A 17,440-nucleotide genomic window follows, 5' to 3' on the forward strand; every position below is an offset into this window, starting at 1 on the left:
CCTGTGCAGTTTTGTCAAAGTTATAGCCACAAATGTTAATTTAACATTACTGGTTTAGAAAAATTTAACCCCAATTCTGGGGGGAAAAAAAAGTCGAGACACTTTGTCAAATAAAGAAGAAAAAAAAGATTTGTAAAAAAAAACAAATCAATGGAACTTGGTATACATATCACATGTTTAAATAAAGAAATTGTGCAGTTTTTAGTAGAAAAAAAGAAGAAAACAAAAAAGTTTTTTGTGTCAACAAAATTAAAAGAAAAGATGGGGGAGAAGGCAACAAAAAAACTGTAAAAGTGGTATAAATAAAAAAACAGCTGGAGGAGTAATTACACTAATTTGGTTAATTGGTAACAAGTTAGTAAGAGACTGGGTATAAAATGGATATATTTCAGAGAAATGTTCCTTATCAGAAAATTAGGAATTTGAAACCTTTTTAGGAAACCACAAACACTACATCCTCCATACTACAGTTCAAAAGCCTGCCTCTCTGATGGTATGGAGGTGCACTTGGTGCTTATGGCATGGGCTGCTCATGCATTTGGAAAGGCATCATCAATGCAGAAAAGTGTATAGAGGTTTTAGAACACGTGCTCTCATCCAGATGGTGTCTTTTTTAGGGAATATCTTGCTTAATTCAGCAAGAAAAAGCTAAACAACATACTGCATCCATAACAGCATTTGTAGTAGAAGAGTCCAGGTTCTGAACTGGTCTGCCWGCAGTCCAGATCTCTTGTCCATAAAAAACATGTGAACCAAAGGAGACCCAGGACTGCTTAACAGCTAGACTCCTACATCAGACAAGAATGGAACATTATCTTTCAAATTCTCCAACAACTGGTTCCCGCTCATTCCTAAACATTTGCAGACTGGGCGATGTTTCATAGGGGTCAACGTGACCCTGTCACAACATTTTTGGGTAATGAATTCCAAAAATATCTTATTTTTTTCCCCAAAAACTTGCACAATTTCTTAGTTTAAGTATCTGATATGCTTAATACGTTCTAATATCTGTTGTGCAAAAACATTGCCTTTTTTTGTTTACATTTTACAAAACGTCCGATCTTTTTCAGAATTGGGGTTTCACTATGTGTACATGACAAAAACTGATTTTCTTATTAATATGTGGATATAAAGAAACAGCACTGAGGTAACAAACTAAAGGAACACCTGCAGCAAACTTTGGCGTTGGCTATAAAAGTTTGTGGAACCCTACTTTTAAAAAAAATGTATTCCTTTTTTGCATCTTTATGGTGATGGCATAAATCACTGCCTGCTCTAAAATCACATTATTCTGCGCCGCTCTTGTCCTGTAGATGGGGACAAAGAAACTGCAAAAGGGAAAAGGGCTTATTAACTCACTCTGAACTCTGTGGGCACAAATCTATTCTGCAACATATAGCGAGAAAAAAAARTGTTTTTGTATATTATAACAAAAAAAAGGTCAAAACTTGCAGCTYAACTAATTCATCATAAAAAAATTGGCTATTTTTAAACTGAAACTTACAGATATAACGTTCGGTACAATGCACACCATCATATCATGTAGCATCTTGTGYACGGTACACTTAAATCCAGTCTAAACAAAACTCAAGACCACGCGCACATTCAAACAGACCAAATTACAACAACGCCGTACTCTGGTAAGGCATATCTGAACAGGGTGAGCTGTGATTACTGTTGCAACACAGCTTCAGTGTCTGGCAGCTATCTGGCATTTTTAACCCTTAGGAAATAGTGTTTCAAAAGGGACACAAGTGGTGCTAACACTGTATTCTAACAGGTGAGAAAACAAAATCCCTTTACAGCTTACAAAAACGAAAGAAAACAAAAAAAAAATCCCAAAAGCTACCTGTTTAACTGTAACATAAATAAACTGTGAATTTTGGCATCAACGGCTGATTAAAAAGTGGAGGTTTTGTAAATATTGATGCGTACAAAAAAGCTTATAAGCTGCTTTAGTGACAAATGAAATGGAAATGAACAAGGTGAGACACTGACGTGTCTTTAGTTGTTTTGTATAAAATATGCCGCACCAATTAAACCTCACCCCACGTCACAAATACAGTGCAGTGAGCTACTGTAACAAAGTTTGGCTGACTCTATGAAAAGATCAGGGGTGGTAGTTTATGTTGTAGTGTCCCTTCCTGTGGTGTTCAGGTTCCACTGAGGGTAGAGGATAGCAGGCACCAGTGGTTTGGGAACAGCCGATACCCCTTCCCTTGTTTGTTGTCGAGCAGGAGCTGCACGTCGTGTGTTCAGTCCACGCAGTAACAAATACGGTCTCCGTTTACACAGATAAGCACAAAACACGCACACTCACACTGGCACGCCGTGTGTTACAAAATAACACACTTGTCTTTTTCTTTTGCTTCTTTCTTGGCTTTACGCTCCCCACCTGACGGCTGTTTCCCTGGGCTTGGGGTGGCTCCAGCTGCTGCTGCAGTCCCAGCACCCGCTGCTGCTCCTGCTGCTCCTCTGTCCGCCTCACCTCCTTCCACAGCATCCTGTTGAACCAAAGAGTGAGGGAATATTTAGTGTGTGTGTGTGTACAGTTTCCTAAAACAAAAAAAGATTGAGTACAGCATCTTAGTTGGGCTCCAAAACTACAACCTTTACTTTATCTTAAATTGAACTATGATACGGATTTTCTGCCAGTTAACCTTATTATTATTATCACCAGTCAATGAAGGTGAAAGAGTGATAATGTCTTTGCCCATGTCTGTACAATTAACAGTATTTCATGAAACACTTGATGAATTTCAATAAAACTCTCAGTACATCAACAACTGATTAACATTTTGTGTAAACACAATTTAACTTAGTCAACRCAGCTAATTATCCTTACCCTWTACTCAGTCCAATCAMTGACAAATCATGAGAGATATCACTACAGTATACTGCATGATGTTATTTTCAAGTGTGTCCAATAAGGCTAGACAGTCTCGCCTTAGTGGACACACTTTTGAAAAGCCTAGCCTAGACCTCTATCACTACTTAAAGGGATCCATGATTAGTTGTAACATTAGACTTTATTTAATAAACATATATTTTAAATGTTAAAGAAAGACTATAAAAATACTGTAGGATGTTCAGTTTGTATAATTTTTAAACTAAAAGTTTACAAATATATTACACGGACGGGGCCATTTTATTTACACGCAAAGCATTCTGGGTAAATGATGACGTGGATAGGTCCTCGATGCGAGGCTGCTAGCGAGCTATATCCACCCTGAAGGTTAATCTTGGACAATATCTGTTTATGTATTAGCTCAGCGCTACACATTCTCCTCTCGTCACTGAGGTCCTCCATCCACATGACAGAGAGGGGAACACAAAAATGACTCAGMCTGCAACTGAAAATATGGATGGAGGACCTCAGTTTAGCTTGTTTGTTGCGCTTGCGCCGAGCTAATACATCTAAGGCAATATTTTACAGTTAAAGTATATGTTTATCATATTATATGTTTATAAAGTCTAATGTTACAACTAATCAGGGATCCCTTTAAAATCAGATGATCTTAGTTTAAAATTTTAGTTTGAAAGATGGTGGGCAATATGTCTTCCCTCAAGGAATGCTAGGCCTGGTGCTTTTTTAAATTAATTTTATGATTTTTGTTTTTCTTCTTGCTGCAACTTTAAGTTGATGAAAACAAAACCAATTTAAAATCAACCCACTGTCCATTTATATCAGTCTCACTTAATCTAGCTTCTCTGATGCAAACATCCAACTGTTTCCAGAACCCAACGTTAAGATTAACAGGTCATTAAATGCAACACATTTGTTAAAATCCCTCTGTCTCATCCCTCTGTGGACCCCCCTCCCACCCTCACCTCCCACCCTTGCACCTGTGCCTGTGCCGCTGCAGCAGCTGCTGCCTGCTCCTGCTCTTGCTCCTGGTAGTACTGAGAAGCTCGTCGGTCCTCCTCCTCTTGAAGCTTCTTGGCCAGCTCCAGGTCACTGATGCCTTCGGGGAGTTGCTCCCACTGCAGATCCTGGTTTTGCTGCTCCTGCTGCAGCGACAGCGCCATCAGATAGTCCTGGTGTTCAACACGAAAACAGGCCAACTCATGTCCATGTCTCTTAACCATGTCAAGGATGTTGTCCTTTTTTTGGCTCTTGATTATAAATAATACATACAGTGACTTCCTCTTAGAGAAAAATCCAGTTTTTCCATGGAGATCATGGAAACAAACTAACTCAAGTGAATATTGCTTTAAAAAATGGTGTTTTTTATACCAAACTCTTCTTGTAAATAAAGATTAGACTTTATTGAAACAGGCAGACCCTAAACTTTTTTAAATCTATGTGTAAAGTTTTAATGAAAGTAATTATAATTAAGCTTCTTTACATTCACCAACTCACGAGGAAAGAAAGGTAAAASAAAAATAAATAAATAAAAAGTTTGGAAGCCCACAACCCCACGTTGAAAAGAGACCTCTGAGTATAATTTATGTATGAGGACAGAAGAAAGATGGTACAGCGCTGACCTTAAATTTGCAGGTTGGTTCTAAGTTATTGCATTAGAACACTGTTATGGGCGATTATACACATTTATTATTTAGAACTGTTCCCATGTATTTTTCAGCTTGGGATTAGAGTAAGGTTTTTGTTTTAATCCGTTTTTGCATTTGCAGGAATAAATATTCTATTTATTTAATGCTCATCTAGTTTAAAATTCTTGCCTCTTTCCTGTCAAGTGTTCTAAAAATGAAACATGTTGGKCTTAGCCTTCTGTCTTTACAAGGACTATGAGAAAAAAGCATTCAAGTTTGAGTTAAAATCTCACTGCTTCTGCCGGTCTCGTGTGCAYCTGTGAGCTCACACCTGGTCTATCTGATCCTGCTGGCCACAGTACACAGTCTCTGGATCAGAAGGAGGTCGCAACCGGAACTCCGAATCACAGAAGTTTCCGTCTCCGTCGACGTTGTGCAGACTCTCCCAGACGACCTTCTCCTCCGTCARGAAACCCTGGTCTGTAACCAGAAGGTACAGCTGGCCCTGCAAAACCATTGCAGATGCAGATTTTAGAATGCTGTCACTTTATAGAAATGATTCTACTGACTGCATGAGATGCTTAACACCTGCAAATATTTAAGTTTTAATGAGTCGTGTCTGTGAGTTTATGCCCACAGAAAAGTGATAATGTGAGTGTTGTATGAGTGTTATCGGATATACACACAGCTTTGATTGTGTTGGCAACAATGGTGTGCTTCTCAAAGTGTGAGTTGGCAGACTCACACTTCCCCCTCCTGTAGATAACAGGAAAGGTCTGTTTCAGCTGCAGTTATATGTCAAACCAGCCGGGAACAGGGGTCGTTACAGAGGCACTTATGGAGATTGGTCTAAGTGTTTTCTAAGGTCAGTCGGCTGTTGTGGCCATCTTGAAGTAGGTTGATGTTAAAAGTCAGCCGTGTCATATAGAAGAGTGAATTTTTATTTGTCCCTGCCTTGTACACACATCACATACAACCCAGCCTAACGTTTAAAAGTCAAAGAATACTTGGGAGGACAGATGACGCAGAGCCCTTTTTATGTTAATGAGACACGACCAGCTACTAATAGTGATGTTTACCTTGTATTTGATCATGGTGCTGAAGTGATTGTTCCTGAAAAACACACAGAGTTCTCCTTCCTGCACGGTGGACGTGAGCTCACACAAGCCATGGTATGTCAGCTGAGTGGCTGTGCTGTTTAGAAACTGCTCCGCCACGATGCCTGGGACACGAGGAGGTGAAAGAGAAACACACGGAGGAGCTGAGTGCCAAATAAAGAAACAGGAACTTGGATTTGACAAGAAATATGCTGACAGATCTGGAATTGGTGACATGAATAATTTTTTTTTTGTTTTGTTTTGACAGGTTTTCTTTTCCATTGATACTTTTTTTAAACTAAATATGTTCAACAAAAATGTCAATTCTTAAATTGTTGCAGTAAAAAGTGATAAATACCACCAGCATTATATTATTCTGGGCTACAACAGAGACAAGTTCAGTATCAAACATTACTGATCATAACTCTGGACATCTGTTGAGAAAACTGAGCTAAAGAAGTAGGTCATCTCATACTCAGTCACATGTATGCCATGTTTTTTTAACTCTGCTCGTGGTTCTATGGAGAGTGTATTTGCAGTAAACATTTTGCATGTAATTAATGTGATTCCAGATAGAAAGATCAATTCCAAACTCCTMTTTTTGTTTATTTAAGTGCCCGACTTTGGCTTTGCTTCTCCCTTACTGCTGACCAAAAACAAAAATTCAGAATAAAGGAAGCAGCCAGGCTTTGTCAAARAGGAGGAGGAGTGAAGAGACGCGCTTACCTTCGCCTGCCAGCTCGCTGTTGTCTGACTGTTTGCAGGATATTATCTTCTCTACCAGCTGGTTGTAGCTGCAGTTGCCCACTGCCTTGACAATGTCATGCATCTGCAAACACAGATAAAACCTGAGAACCTTCACCAAAAGCAAACATTCACTGACTACACATTAAAAACTTAAAATATGAACTTTTTAAAAATGAAACATCTTGATCACTATAGTAAATTTTAGATTTGGCATATTTTCTCAAAGCAAAACATTTTTTATATTTAAGAAAGGTGGAATAATACACACGATTTAACCCATTTTGTCACATAAGTGGCATTTTTTCATTTGAACTTGGTTCAGCCAATGTAAAACAGGAAGTGACATCAAAGGGGAACTCTTTAACAAAAAAAAAACTCTCTGGTCTTTGTTTATTGAAACAATATTATTTGAACTCTGACTCTTCTTCATCTCTCTCTGATGGAGACTCAAAATAATCTTAAGAAATATCAGATTCTTCTTTACAGTCTGTGTTGTTGGCTGTTGTAGCAATGCTCTGTTTACATGCAGACATTCCCCTTTGACATCACTTCCTGTTACYTCACAGGCAAATATCTCAACAACTGCTCATCTCAGCGACATGAAATTTATTTTGYAATATTTTATCAATGTCCTCTTTCTAAAAATGCATTCATATGTATTACAATTATTTGTTGTCACAGGCACTTTAATTTACCCTTGGGAATTTAATTTACCCTTGCACCTSCCATACCCAGTGCAAATCAAAGGCWTAGTATTCCTTGAAAGAATGCACATCACCCATGTCCTTTTATACCAAAGTTTTAAAYTAAAATCATCTTATGTTGAAAAAGACAGAGTTGATTTGACTCAAAAAAAGTGCTCGAAAGCAGTGACCATGCAGTAAAAATGAGCTAAATATGACTTTCTAAAGAGATGGAGCCCTGTTTCAGTTTATAGGTGCTAATCATATATTTACTGTCTTTTTCTTTCAAACTATTCACCTGCCATGAACTCACAACGTGTCAGATTTTAATATCAAATGCATTGGAAATCAGTAAAATGTGCTACATTGTGTGAAATAGTACAAAAAAAAATCCAAGAAAAAATGTGTCTTTTTAGGAGGAAAAGCCATYTATAAGTCATAAGAATATATAGTGTTTGCCATGTTAATCACTAGTAAGTTTTCAGCCTGTCAACTGTGTTGTAAAGCCGTAAGTAGGTGTGAAAAAGTGACTCAGTCTACAAAAATAACAATGAATCCAAGCACATTAAGTGTGAAAACAGCCTCCAATTGACAGGAGAGGATATTTCTGAGTTCAAAAAACAGGACAAGAATAGAACAAGCTGCGTCTCGTGAGGTTGAGGAGAAAACAAGATCCATCTCACCTGGGGGTCAACAAGCCAGCCGTGGTAAAGAGGGATGTCAAGCAGATCAAACACAATGCATTCTGGGGTGTACTCAAAGACCCGCACCCCTGTGAACTTCACGTTTACATCCAGACCCGTCTGCAGCTTGTGCAGCACTGCCATGGCATCACTCATGTTCTGAGAAAGAAAATGCAGATAGATAATTCACATGTTATTCATTACAACTGAATTGTAATTTCATTGTGCTTGCTCTCTGTACGATGGCAATAAAGGTCTCTCTCTCTCTCTCTCTCTCCAAAAGAAATGACTCTCTGTAGACGGGTTTTGAACTCAGAGCATGTTTTACATGGTACCACTCTCTGATACTAAACAGGAAAGAATAACAATGTCATAAACAATTACTTAGAATCCAACCTGAATTTAAATTAGAATAAAACATTATTCTGGGTTACTTCATTAAAATATTTCAGGAAAACAAAAACCCTTGTAAATAAGCTATTTTAAAAGCAGAAACAGACTTTTATTCTGCATGTTTCTTAGAGGAAGTTTGTAGATTCATTATATTTGGATATTGTATCTAGAAAATCATGTTTATGTTGCACTAAACCTTGGAATATATTGCATAAAACCCAAATAACATTTAGATGCTAGGCTGATTTAAATGTGCCTCCCTAACAAAAACAAACATAAATATCCTGAAACAGTGTCTCCTTCCCCAAGGCACAAAGCTAGTATGAACTAGACAGTGTTGAAGCAGAAAACTGTCCTATGGTTTGATGAATAAAGTTTACATTTTTTATGCAAGTAAATCATGGATGCAGCCTCCTCCAGGCTAGAGAGGAGAGTGTACATCCATCAGCTTAAAAGCCAGCATCCATTATGGTATGGGGGTGCATTAGTACTCAGTTTGCACTTGGTCAGGCACTATAAAAGCTGAGCAACATCTACAGCTTTTAAATATGCTTTTTAAACATGCTTATGCCATCTGATCACCAATTTCAATGACGACCTTGGCTATTTCAGCTATCTGAAGTTAAATTCAGCATGGCTCCAAATTAGAAACTCCAATTTAAAAAAAATCATAGTGGTTCATTAGTTTTACATTACACTGTCATTTAASAGAAATATATGCTTAAGTACAGTAGCATCAGCTTCAGCCCTTCGTGGTGCATTTCCAGCAAGAATAGTATATGGCTGTCAAGAAAACTGCAAAATAAAATACAAAATTAAATAAAAACAAAAGAATAAAACAACAATAAAATATCACACATAACATAGTTAAAATAAAGGTGATGAGAAATGGAGGGTAAACTGAGTATGGCTGTTTAACAACCACAGTCTTTTTATTAGAACTGGGCAGTGATTTTGATTAATCAAAGTCTTATTATAAGAAGCAAATGTGAAGAAATAATGCAACCTTCACAACACTGTTTGAGGACGTTTGGCGTGGCGATCCAAAAGCTGCTAACTCATCTAAGTGTGTGGATTAGGATACTAGAGGCAGCAGTAATGGCAGGATTAGCAAAACTGTGAAATGGACCCCATGTTTTCACTTTAAGGCTGACTGGCTCCAACAGCAGAAGAGTGTTTAGAGATCAGAGGGCTAGCTCTGAATCACTCACATTCAGTTGACTTGGATGCATTTCCACTGTGTAACATTAGCACAAGTCTCTGGGAGATTGTGGGAATGGTCCATGTTTTTCCAAGTCTCTAGTTTGAGTCTTTTTTTTTTCTCTGTTGATTTTCATCCAAAATTTATTCATCAACAAAACCCTGAGTAGATTTAATTAAATGGTAGTTGAATGAATGTGGTATTACAGTGTAAGCATGAGGGAGAGCAAGCTTCCATCGGCAGTTATCTTTTTTTATATAACACGATGGTTTGGTTGAAACCCAACACGTGCTATTAACTGTGCAGTGATTCCCACATTAAATCTTCACGTCACACTGGATATGTAAAAGAAAGACGGGTTTGATTATAGAGTTTTATTTGCTTTTCCCATGCTGAAGTCTGACAGTAAACACTGCCATCGCCATTTAAGCTTAATTTAGAAAAATGAAGATGAAGGGAATCAAGAGAATGAAGCAATTAGATATCTGATACATGTGTGCAAACTGATGTTAATTGGCATGAGCAAATTACAGGATCATTTGAAGTGGAGTTATGTGGAAAGGTGTGTTATAAATAACTCTTTGAACAATGTCACTTTGGAGAAATAAAGTTTATTATTGATCAAGTTGGAAAGATAATGACTATTCCGAGCAAAACCAAATTGGATTGTTGCCATTTYATTAACAACTTTAATATAAAGAACTCTTATTGTGATTCATGCMTTAGCTATCCTATAAACATTTACAGTGATGTAATTCTAAACCACATCGTCCATCCTGCAAATACATTATTGTTTCTGCTGGATGAGACTCAAGCTGCACTTACACTGGGTCTTCTCCAATTAGATTTTTTTAACAATCATTTGTGCTTGCACTTTATCATACAAATACCAGTGTCTTACAAAAATGACTGTAGCGTGAACGTTTAGGAAATAACTGCAGCTAAATGATACTTCTATGGATAGAGCACATGGCAGACCATTTACCGTGAATCAAAACTACAATTTACTGATCAAAGASACATATCGTGTGACGGTCAATTAGTGATTGACAGACACAAGTAACTGTTAAAGGTATCAACTGCTTAATGTGTTCAACGTTAGTTAATTAAAAAAATCTTTTAATATGGCCAAGATAAACAGATGACAAACCTCCTTAAAAAAATACTGCATATATGGATTTTTCCCAGTGAAACCTCAGTAAACAGGGTTCACGCAGGTTTCAGTAAGTTCAATTTAAGACCTTTTCAAGACCTTTTAAGACCATCAGGAATGACATTTAAGACCAAACCGACGCATTAACAGAAACATTCAAATGGTCCCAGAAAATTTAACATAGAAACCTTTTATTGCCATTAATTTAGCTATTAAAGAATATTTAAATTGAATACAAGAACACTAAATTATTTTTAATAAAACGATTGTATCTGTGAGACCTTCATATCGACTGCTGTGGGCCGCTTCCAACAGAGTGCAAAAATCCCTGATATCAAGCCAAGCCTCATTGAAAACACACTTTCCCATGTTTAAACGGCAAGCAGTGGACGCAACTTCTTTGTTTTTTTGGGCGGGTGAACAAGCCACCGTATGCGGGGGGGGGTGGGGGCTGTAGCAGCAAAGTCATCGAAAACATGGAAGTAAACTGTGCCCTTTTTTTGCCTGCAGTTATCACGGGATTTGTAATTTGTGTACCAATACGAGAAGCAGCTTTATCACTTCATGAAGACAGATTGCATCAACCTTTAATTACGGCACTTTAATCTGTTTATCTCAGGAATGATCAACAATAAAAACAATTTAGACTTGACAAAATTTAATTTACATTTAAATCTGGGTGTTTTTAGGCCTAAAAATTTGATTTTCAAATGTTAGACTTTTTTAGACTTTTTAAGACCCTGCATGAACCTTGAGTAAAGGAATAAATAATTTGCACACGTGCACTGTGCCAGCCGGTGCAGTCTCTCTCCACATGYTCACCCACACAGCGATCTGTTCTCCATACGGGCCCAATCAACTAGCTGTATTTGTTAGCTTTTGTGATACGAACAATACTTTTCTTTGAATCTCTCGTCTCCATCACTGTCATTCATATTGTGCTTTTCTCCAAATTTAAGTCCATTATCCTTGAGCTTATTTAGAAAACAAATGCAGAATGCATGAAACATGATAGTTTTGCTCWTTTAGACCCTAAAAGACGCCAAAGGTTTGACTCAGAACAAAACCAAATGTTTGAGAACTTGTTCCGGCAAATAAACCCCCGTGTTTCTTCAAGTCAATAGCCCGTTTCTTCCAATGGCTGAACAGTCATCATGGATGAATCACCTTGTTGAGCTGAATCCAGTTAGACAAAAGCAGAGCAAGACTCCACTCTGCCTTCCTCAGCTCCTCTGGGTAAATATTTAACAAAAGCTAAAGAGCAGCCAAACAAATTCTGTTTTAAACCAACTTTCCTGCGATGTGTTTTTTTCAGAACGAATGTATTAATTTAATTACTTTAGTCATAATGTCCAACAGTTCCTTCCTGCCAGAGAATAAAATATTCAGCATTATATCACAATCTGTTAAATAATCGCATTTCCTTACAACAAATTAAGGAGAAAACGTTTGACACAAACACCCCAGTTTGACAGAAGTCATCCTCCTGTAGTTCCCAAATGCCGTGTTAACCAACCACAGCGCTGTAACAGACGGCAAACGGACATGACGACACCCACATGTAAAACAGCTCCCAGACCAGTGATTAGACAACCATAATAACAAGGCAGCACAAACTGGAGCCATTCCATTACTCCATCCATGCATGCCGAGAACGCCACTGATTTATTTAGGAGGTTGTATTTCAGCTCGAGCTTAAATTTAGAAACTCCGTCCCAGTGAGCTTCCAAGAGGAAACGGCACGATATTTTTTACTCCTCTCTCGCCGATGTGTGGCTTCAAATCATTCACAGATGTGCTCGTGCGCTGCCACGCAAAAAGGGAGAGCGCGGCAGAGCCCCTCCTACACCATGGGCAGGCCGTGGGGATGGGAGGAAGCGAGAAGCTGGAGCTCCATCTTCAAGTGCCTTTCGTGGTAAGCCACACACCGTCGCTGCGATAGCCTGGAGCTGAACCCAGCCATGCGTCTCAGCGTTTGCCGTCATGTGAAACAACATAATCTGACACTACTGACCCGTTGTTCCCGGAGTCTTGCAAGACTCCTCTCATACAACCTATAGAGCAGCAGGAAAAAGGCTACAATGCAGTTTCATGTGGCTTGTGATCAACTGTATACTTATACCCACTGACCAACGCTGCCATGATGCAAATGCTTAAACCTACATGGGTTTGAAGCATGCAGATACACTGAAAATGTTTATATCGGAGATCACTCACGTTCTACACAAAAATATATCAATAAAATAAAAAAAACAACAGATGATGAAATTCTCCCAGTGTGTCATTGAGACAAAAAGCTTGCGTCAAACTTTCACAAATTCCACAAATAACGGCAGGAGAGAGGAACATGAGCTCATCTCTAAAACCCTGTGCTCCACATTCCGCAGTCTACGGCTCAGAGAGACACGCAGATAAGCAAAAACACTCCCGGTTAAGAATACGCATTACAGTAAATATGCAAGTCTTACCTGCTCATAGTTTAACCGCTGAGCCTCTGAGATCTCTTTAGGTTTGGTTTCCAAAATGTAGTCACCTGCAGAGGACAGATCAAGAGATGCTGAGTCATGTTAGACTGACACGGGACAAATAATACCAAATTGACTGACAATAAAAATAAATAAATAAATAAATAAAATAAATAAACACCTTTTAAGAACCTGAATCTGACAGATGCTTCTAATGCAAAACAGTAGGCACTGCAGCAAAGTTCACAGCCTTGTCAATGTTTGGCTCTTGATGTTGGGACCTAAAAATCTGCTGCTTTCAAATGATCTGCACAGCGAGCGACGGTGACAGAATTACGAAGTCAAGCCATGAACACAACGGAGCACGGCACATCAGGACAAAATATTGTGGCCTTCGCACAAATACCTTATTACTGATTAACATTTGAAGTTTGGCGAAGAAAGCCATGCAAATGCAGCTGTTATTTTTTTTTATTGCAGCCATGTCCTGTCATTCAAAAGCTTCTGCTCATGTAATTTTTCAATTTGTTCAGCAGTGTGTCATGAAATTTGTGGGAAAAGGCAAAAGTGTTGTACTGCACATTGTGTACAGTCACATGTTTTTTTAAAGAAATTAAATACCAACAACTTCTTTTCACGGACGTAAGTAAAAATATCCAAGAAAAACGTCACTCAAGCGACTAGGATGAGAGGAAGACTTCCAGGGGAAAAAGTCCTTAAACWGTCTTTGTTGCTTTTTAACTACAACTAACCAAGAAAGAGCGGTTTACAGCAAACAATGAATATCCAACCCAAACTCACACATCGCAAACCAAACAGAATTCAAACTGTTGCGTCAGTCAGCCTCAGAAACTCTGCAGCAACAGTAATTAGGACACATGAGCCCCAATTTCACAAGATGTTTGAACGGGTTGACAAACTCCTCCTGTCTGAATCCATGGATAAAGATTGCACTGTATGTGTGGAGCCTCTGAAACTCCTTGGTACAGTTTTTTTTTTTTTCTATGACAAGACAGAGAACCAGGCTGAGGTTAGAAGAAATGCAAAACGTCCAGAACGCCACACAAGACTAATTTTGTTGGCTGTCGTTAAATGCAGGCGTAAAGTGAACGTATCCTCCCGATTATCTCAAACTACAGGGCAGTTAAACAGAACAGGACACAGCCAGGGAGACAAGATGGCTCCTATTTCCTCTACAGCAACACAAGACTTGCTGATGGGGATTTCCCCAGTTCGGGTCTCTTCCTCTGTTGAGTCTTGGATATTGGAATGAATGGTATCTTAATAACTCCTGAAGGGAAATTAGATCTGTTGCACGCAAACATACRTTCATAAATCAGTTAACGAACAGCTGAGCTTTTCCACAGACTCATTGGAAAGGACATGAAACACCATGTTGTTGAAACAAACTGTAATCGTAAGTCTACACTTGTGGTCCGCACTATTAAAAGTTAACAAACAAGGAGTTGAGAAAAATAATAGTGAAAAGCAAAAGAGGTCCAGTTTCTACTTGTTGCAAAGTCATTAAAGGGGACATATCGTGCAAAATCCACTTTTTTTAGCCGTTAAATGCAGTTTGTTGTGTACGTGGAGTCTAGGAGCGCAGAAAATTAGAATTTAGTCTCTTATATTGATTAATCTGTAAATAAAAAGTTTCTGGGCCACTATATTGTTGTAAAACACTCAATCAAACTAGAATGGGCAGAGTGAACCACCTCCCTTGCATTAAAGAGACAGTGTCAAAACGAGTTGATCTGAGACACAGTCTTTCACCCCTTTTCTTCAGAAAAGGTTTGACAGAGGGGCTTGTAAAGTTTTGATAAGGAAGAATTCAGGCAAAAACACCGCAGTTCCACTTTATACAGACCCCAACTGAATGATTTGACTGTGAAAAAGAAGGGTTTAAAMGCACATATCCCCTTTAGGACTGGACCCCCACAAAAATGGATAAAGACTGAAACACCTCCAACTACAGCCAGCCTAATGTAGGTCAATCACTTCAGCATCCACTTAGTCTGCAGAGGATTCAGCMAAGTGTTTTGCTTTGAGGACTCTTATTTCAGGATAGCACATCGATATATTTGAAAATCTACTAACGTGATCTATTTCAAACTGCACCATTCGATATAGTTCAGGTTAACATTTGCAACAACAAATTTAAAGAAGTAAACATTTCTTTTTTTTTTCAGCGATGATGAGGTTTTCTGAGATGCAAATACTCACCAAGATACTCCATCAGCTGCTCAGCTGTTATAATTTCCATCATAGGTGGCATCTTAACCTGAAAGAGGTGCACATCCACTGCTTATTCACACTGCACATTTGGTAAAAACACAACAAAAACCTGGATATTTATTTAATGAAACCCTATTATTCAAGTTGAAAATCACATTTTGTTCAAAAACCCATTTTTTGTACTTAGTTTGCTTGAACGGTAAAAACCAAGTCTTCATATCACTCCCAGGACATTTACCTTCCATGCAAGCAGAAGGACATTCATGATTGCCAGTAAGGGACAGGGCCCATTCTCGTTCTGGGTGATGATCGGCGTGTTCTCCTCCCTCCATTTGATCCATTTGATGTGGTAGATGGACTGGCCGGCGGCCCGGTCCTTGGCGCACGAAGTCTTTGTCCCATCGGAGCTGTACTCGTTCTGCAAGGCCAAAGCCAGTCCCCGGTCCTCCAGCCCCTCAGAGCTGGGACACGAGTTCAGGTTGGAGAAGGACTCCAAGGAATCAATGCTCCGGGACTCACCGCCGAGGCTGGGATCCGGGTCACTCCCGCTCGGCRGTCCCTCCGATAAGGTGTGCTTGCCGGACGACCCCGGTTTAACGTCTGTTTCGGCTCCACCGTCCGCACACAGCAGGTGAGTCGGTTTGGCAAGTTTCGTCGCTTCGTTTTGTTCGCGAGCTGGTCCCTCCTCGGGCGGTGCATCTGTGCTCTCTGTGGCGGGAGGTGAGGAAAGGTCGTCGGTTTTGTTGTTTACTAACTTTGAGGCACCACCCTGGCTGTCTCCTGCTGACAGCACCGACTCAAGCCCCATCCCGTTACTAATCTGACTCCCAGACCCGGACCACGGCTGGCTTGTAACCAAGTCCCCTTTGTCTTCCTCCTGYACAACGGAGGGGGCTTCGATAAGCTCCGGCGCGTCGGACTTTCCAGCATTGTGAAGAACATCACCAGAGCTTTGAGAACTAACATCAGTGGCGCTGCTATCACCCAAAGTACAGAGAGGAGCCTCACTATTCTTGAATTTGTCCGCACTTCCTTTCACTCCACCTACGTCGGGAACGTCGCCCATTTTGTCCGCAATCGTGGCACACAACGAAGTCCCGTCAGGGTCCCGATGCAGGTTTGCATTTTTATCCATCTCGATACAAACGCTGTCGACAGATTTTAGCTAAATTGCAGCAGTAGCTTCGGTCTCAAAGACGCCATGACAACTCTGCGAGTGACGTCATCAGAGTAAAAGAGGGCGGTGGATGATGCGTTTGGGTCAGCTCGTAATTTACAAAAATTAAACTTTTAACGTTTTAGTCTGAATGTTTTTTTTCTTTGTATTTTATTTTTAATTATTGGTTTATCTTTATTCAAATTCCTTAACAAGCTATGAATAAATCGCTTTTTATTACCTAAGAAAATGAAACTTGCTGCATTAATTTGTGAAGCCATGATAGTGTCGCGTAGCTTGAATTGAATCTCGGAAAAAKAAATTCCTAAACACCGCATTTGGCAGAAGTATGACTGGATGTATTAACGTCTTAAAACCACTAGATGGCAGCAAAAACTTTTCCAGCTAATTGGTTAAACCGTATACTTTGTTTATGTGTATTATATTTATATTTTATTGGGTGAGTAACAGTATTTTCTATTAGGAGACGAAAAAAATGCTTACATGGAATTCATTCACAGACAATAAACTTCTATATTTACAAGCAACAAAATATTAAATGCAATGACTTGCTTAATCTAGGCCTGTTTTTTTTAAATATGCATGCTGTTGAGTTGATACTCATTTCTGTCATCTGTATGCTACGATTGCTCTGCCTTGTAAGTCAATAATTTTAATTATTGGTATTGCCATCCTCAGCCTTTCCATCTTACCCACAGATCTATAAATAGTATGGATAAATAGTATGGCCTTTGCATCCTCATATGTAAAATCATGATCTAAATGATTTCTACTAATAAAATATAATAATATATACAAGAAAAATAATACACCTACTGATGTGGCCCGATCAAAAGTGATTTAAAAACCTAACTTCACAGTCTGTCTCTGGACTGCCCAGCTGACAAGATGCTGGTTTTGACGGTGGAACAAATTTGCAGGTTGCTGATAAAGACATTGTTCAAGGTCCTTTAAATAAGGTGATGAGGATATGGAAAGGTAACTTAAATTTATATGAAAAAACTTTGTATCTACAAATTTATTTATTTATTCATTCATTCATTCATTCATTCATTCATTCATTCATTCATTCATTCATTCATTCATTCATTCATTCATTCATTCATTCATTC

The 17,440-nt window shown here is 38.9% G+C and overlaps 1 protein-coding gene across 1 annotated transcript; it reads right to left on the reverse strand.

Annotated features, from left to right (window-relative positions):
* Positions 1-619: 619 nt before the first annotated feature.
* Positions 620-16,382, reverse strand: mindy2 (MINDY lysine 48 deubiquitinase 2). Its single transcript, XM_014027559.1, has 9 exons — positions 15,390-16,382; positions 15,140-15,197; positions 12,920-12,984; positions 7,705-7,863; positions 6,318-6,420; positions 5,574-5,716; positions 4,826-4,999; positions 3,847-4,038; positions 620-2,504 (listed from the first exon to the last, which is right to left on the reverse strand). The coding sequence occupies exons 1-9, from the start codon at positions 16,284-16,286 to the stop codon at positions 2,337-2,339; spliced, it is 1,959 nt and encodes a 652-aa protein (XP_013883013.1). The 5' UTR covers positions 16,287-16,382; the 3' UTR covers positions 620-2,336.
* Positions 16,383-17,440: the final 1,058 nt, after the last annotated feature.

Source organism: Austrofundulus limnaeus, unplaced genomic scaffold, assembly GCF_001266775.1.
Source record: "Austrofundulus limnaeus strain Quisiro unplaced genomic scaffold, Austrofundulus_limnaeus-1.0 Scaffold5, whole genome shotgun sequence".
Classification (NCBI taxonomy): domain Eukaryota; kingdom Metazoa; phylum Chordata; class Actinopteri; order Cyprinodontiformes; family Rivulidae; genus Austrofundulus; species Austrofundulus limnaeus.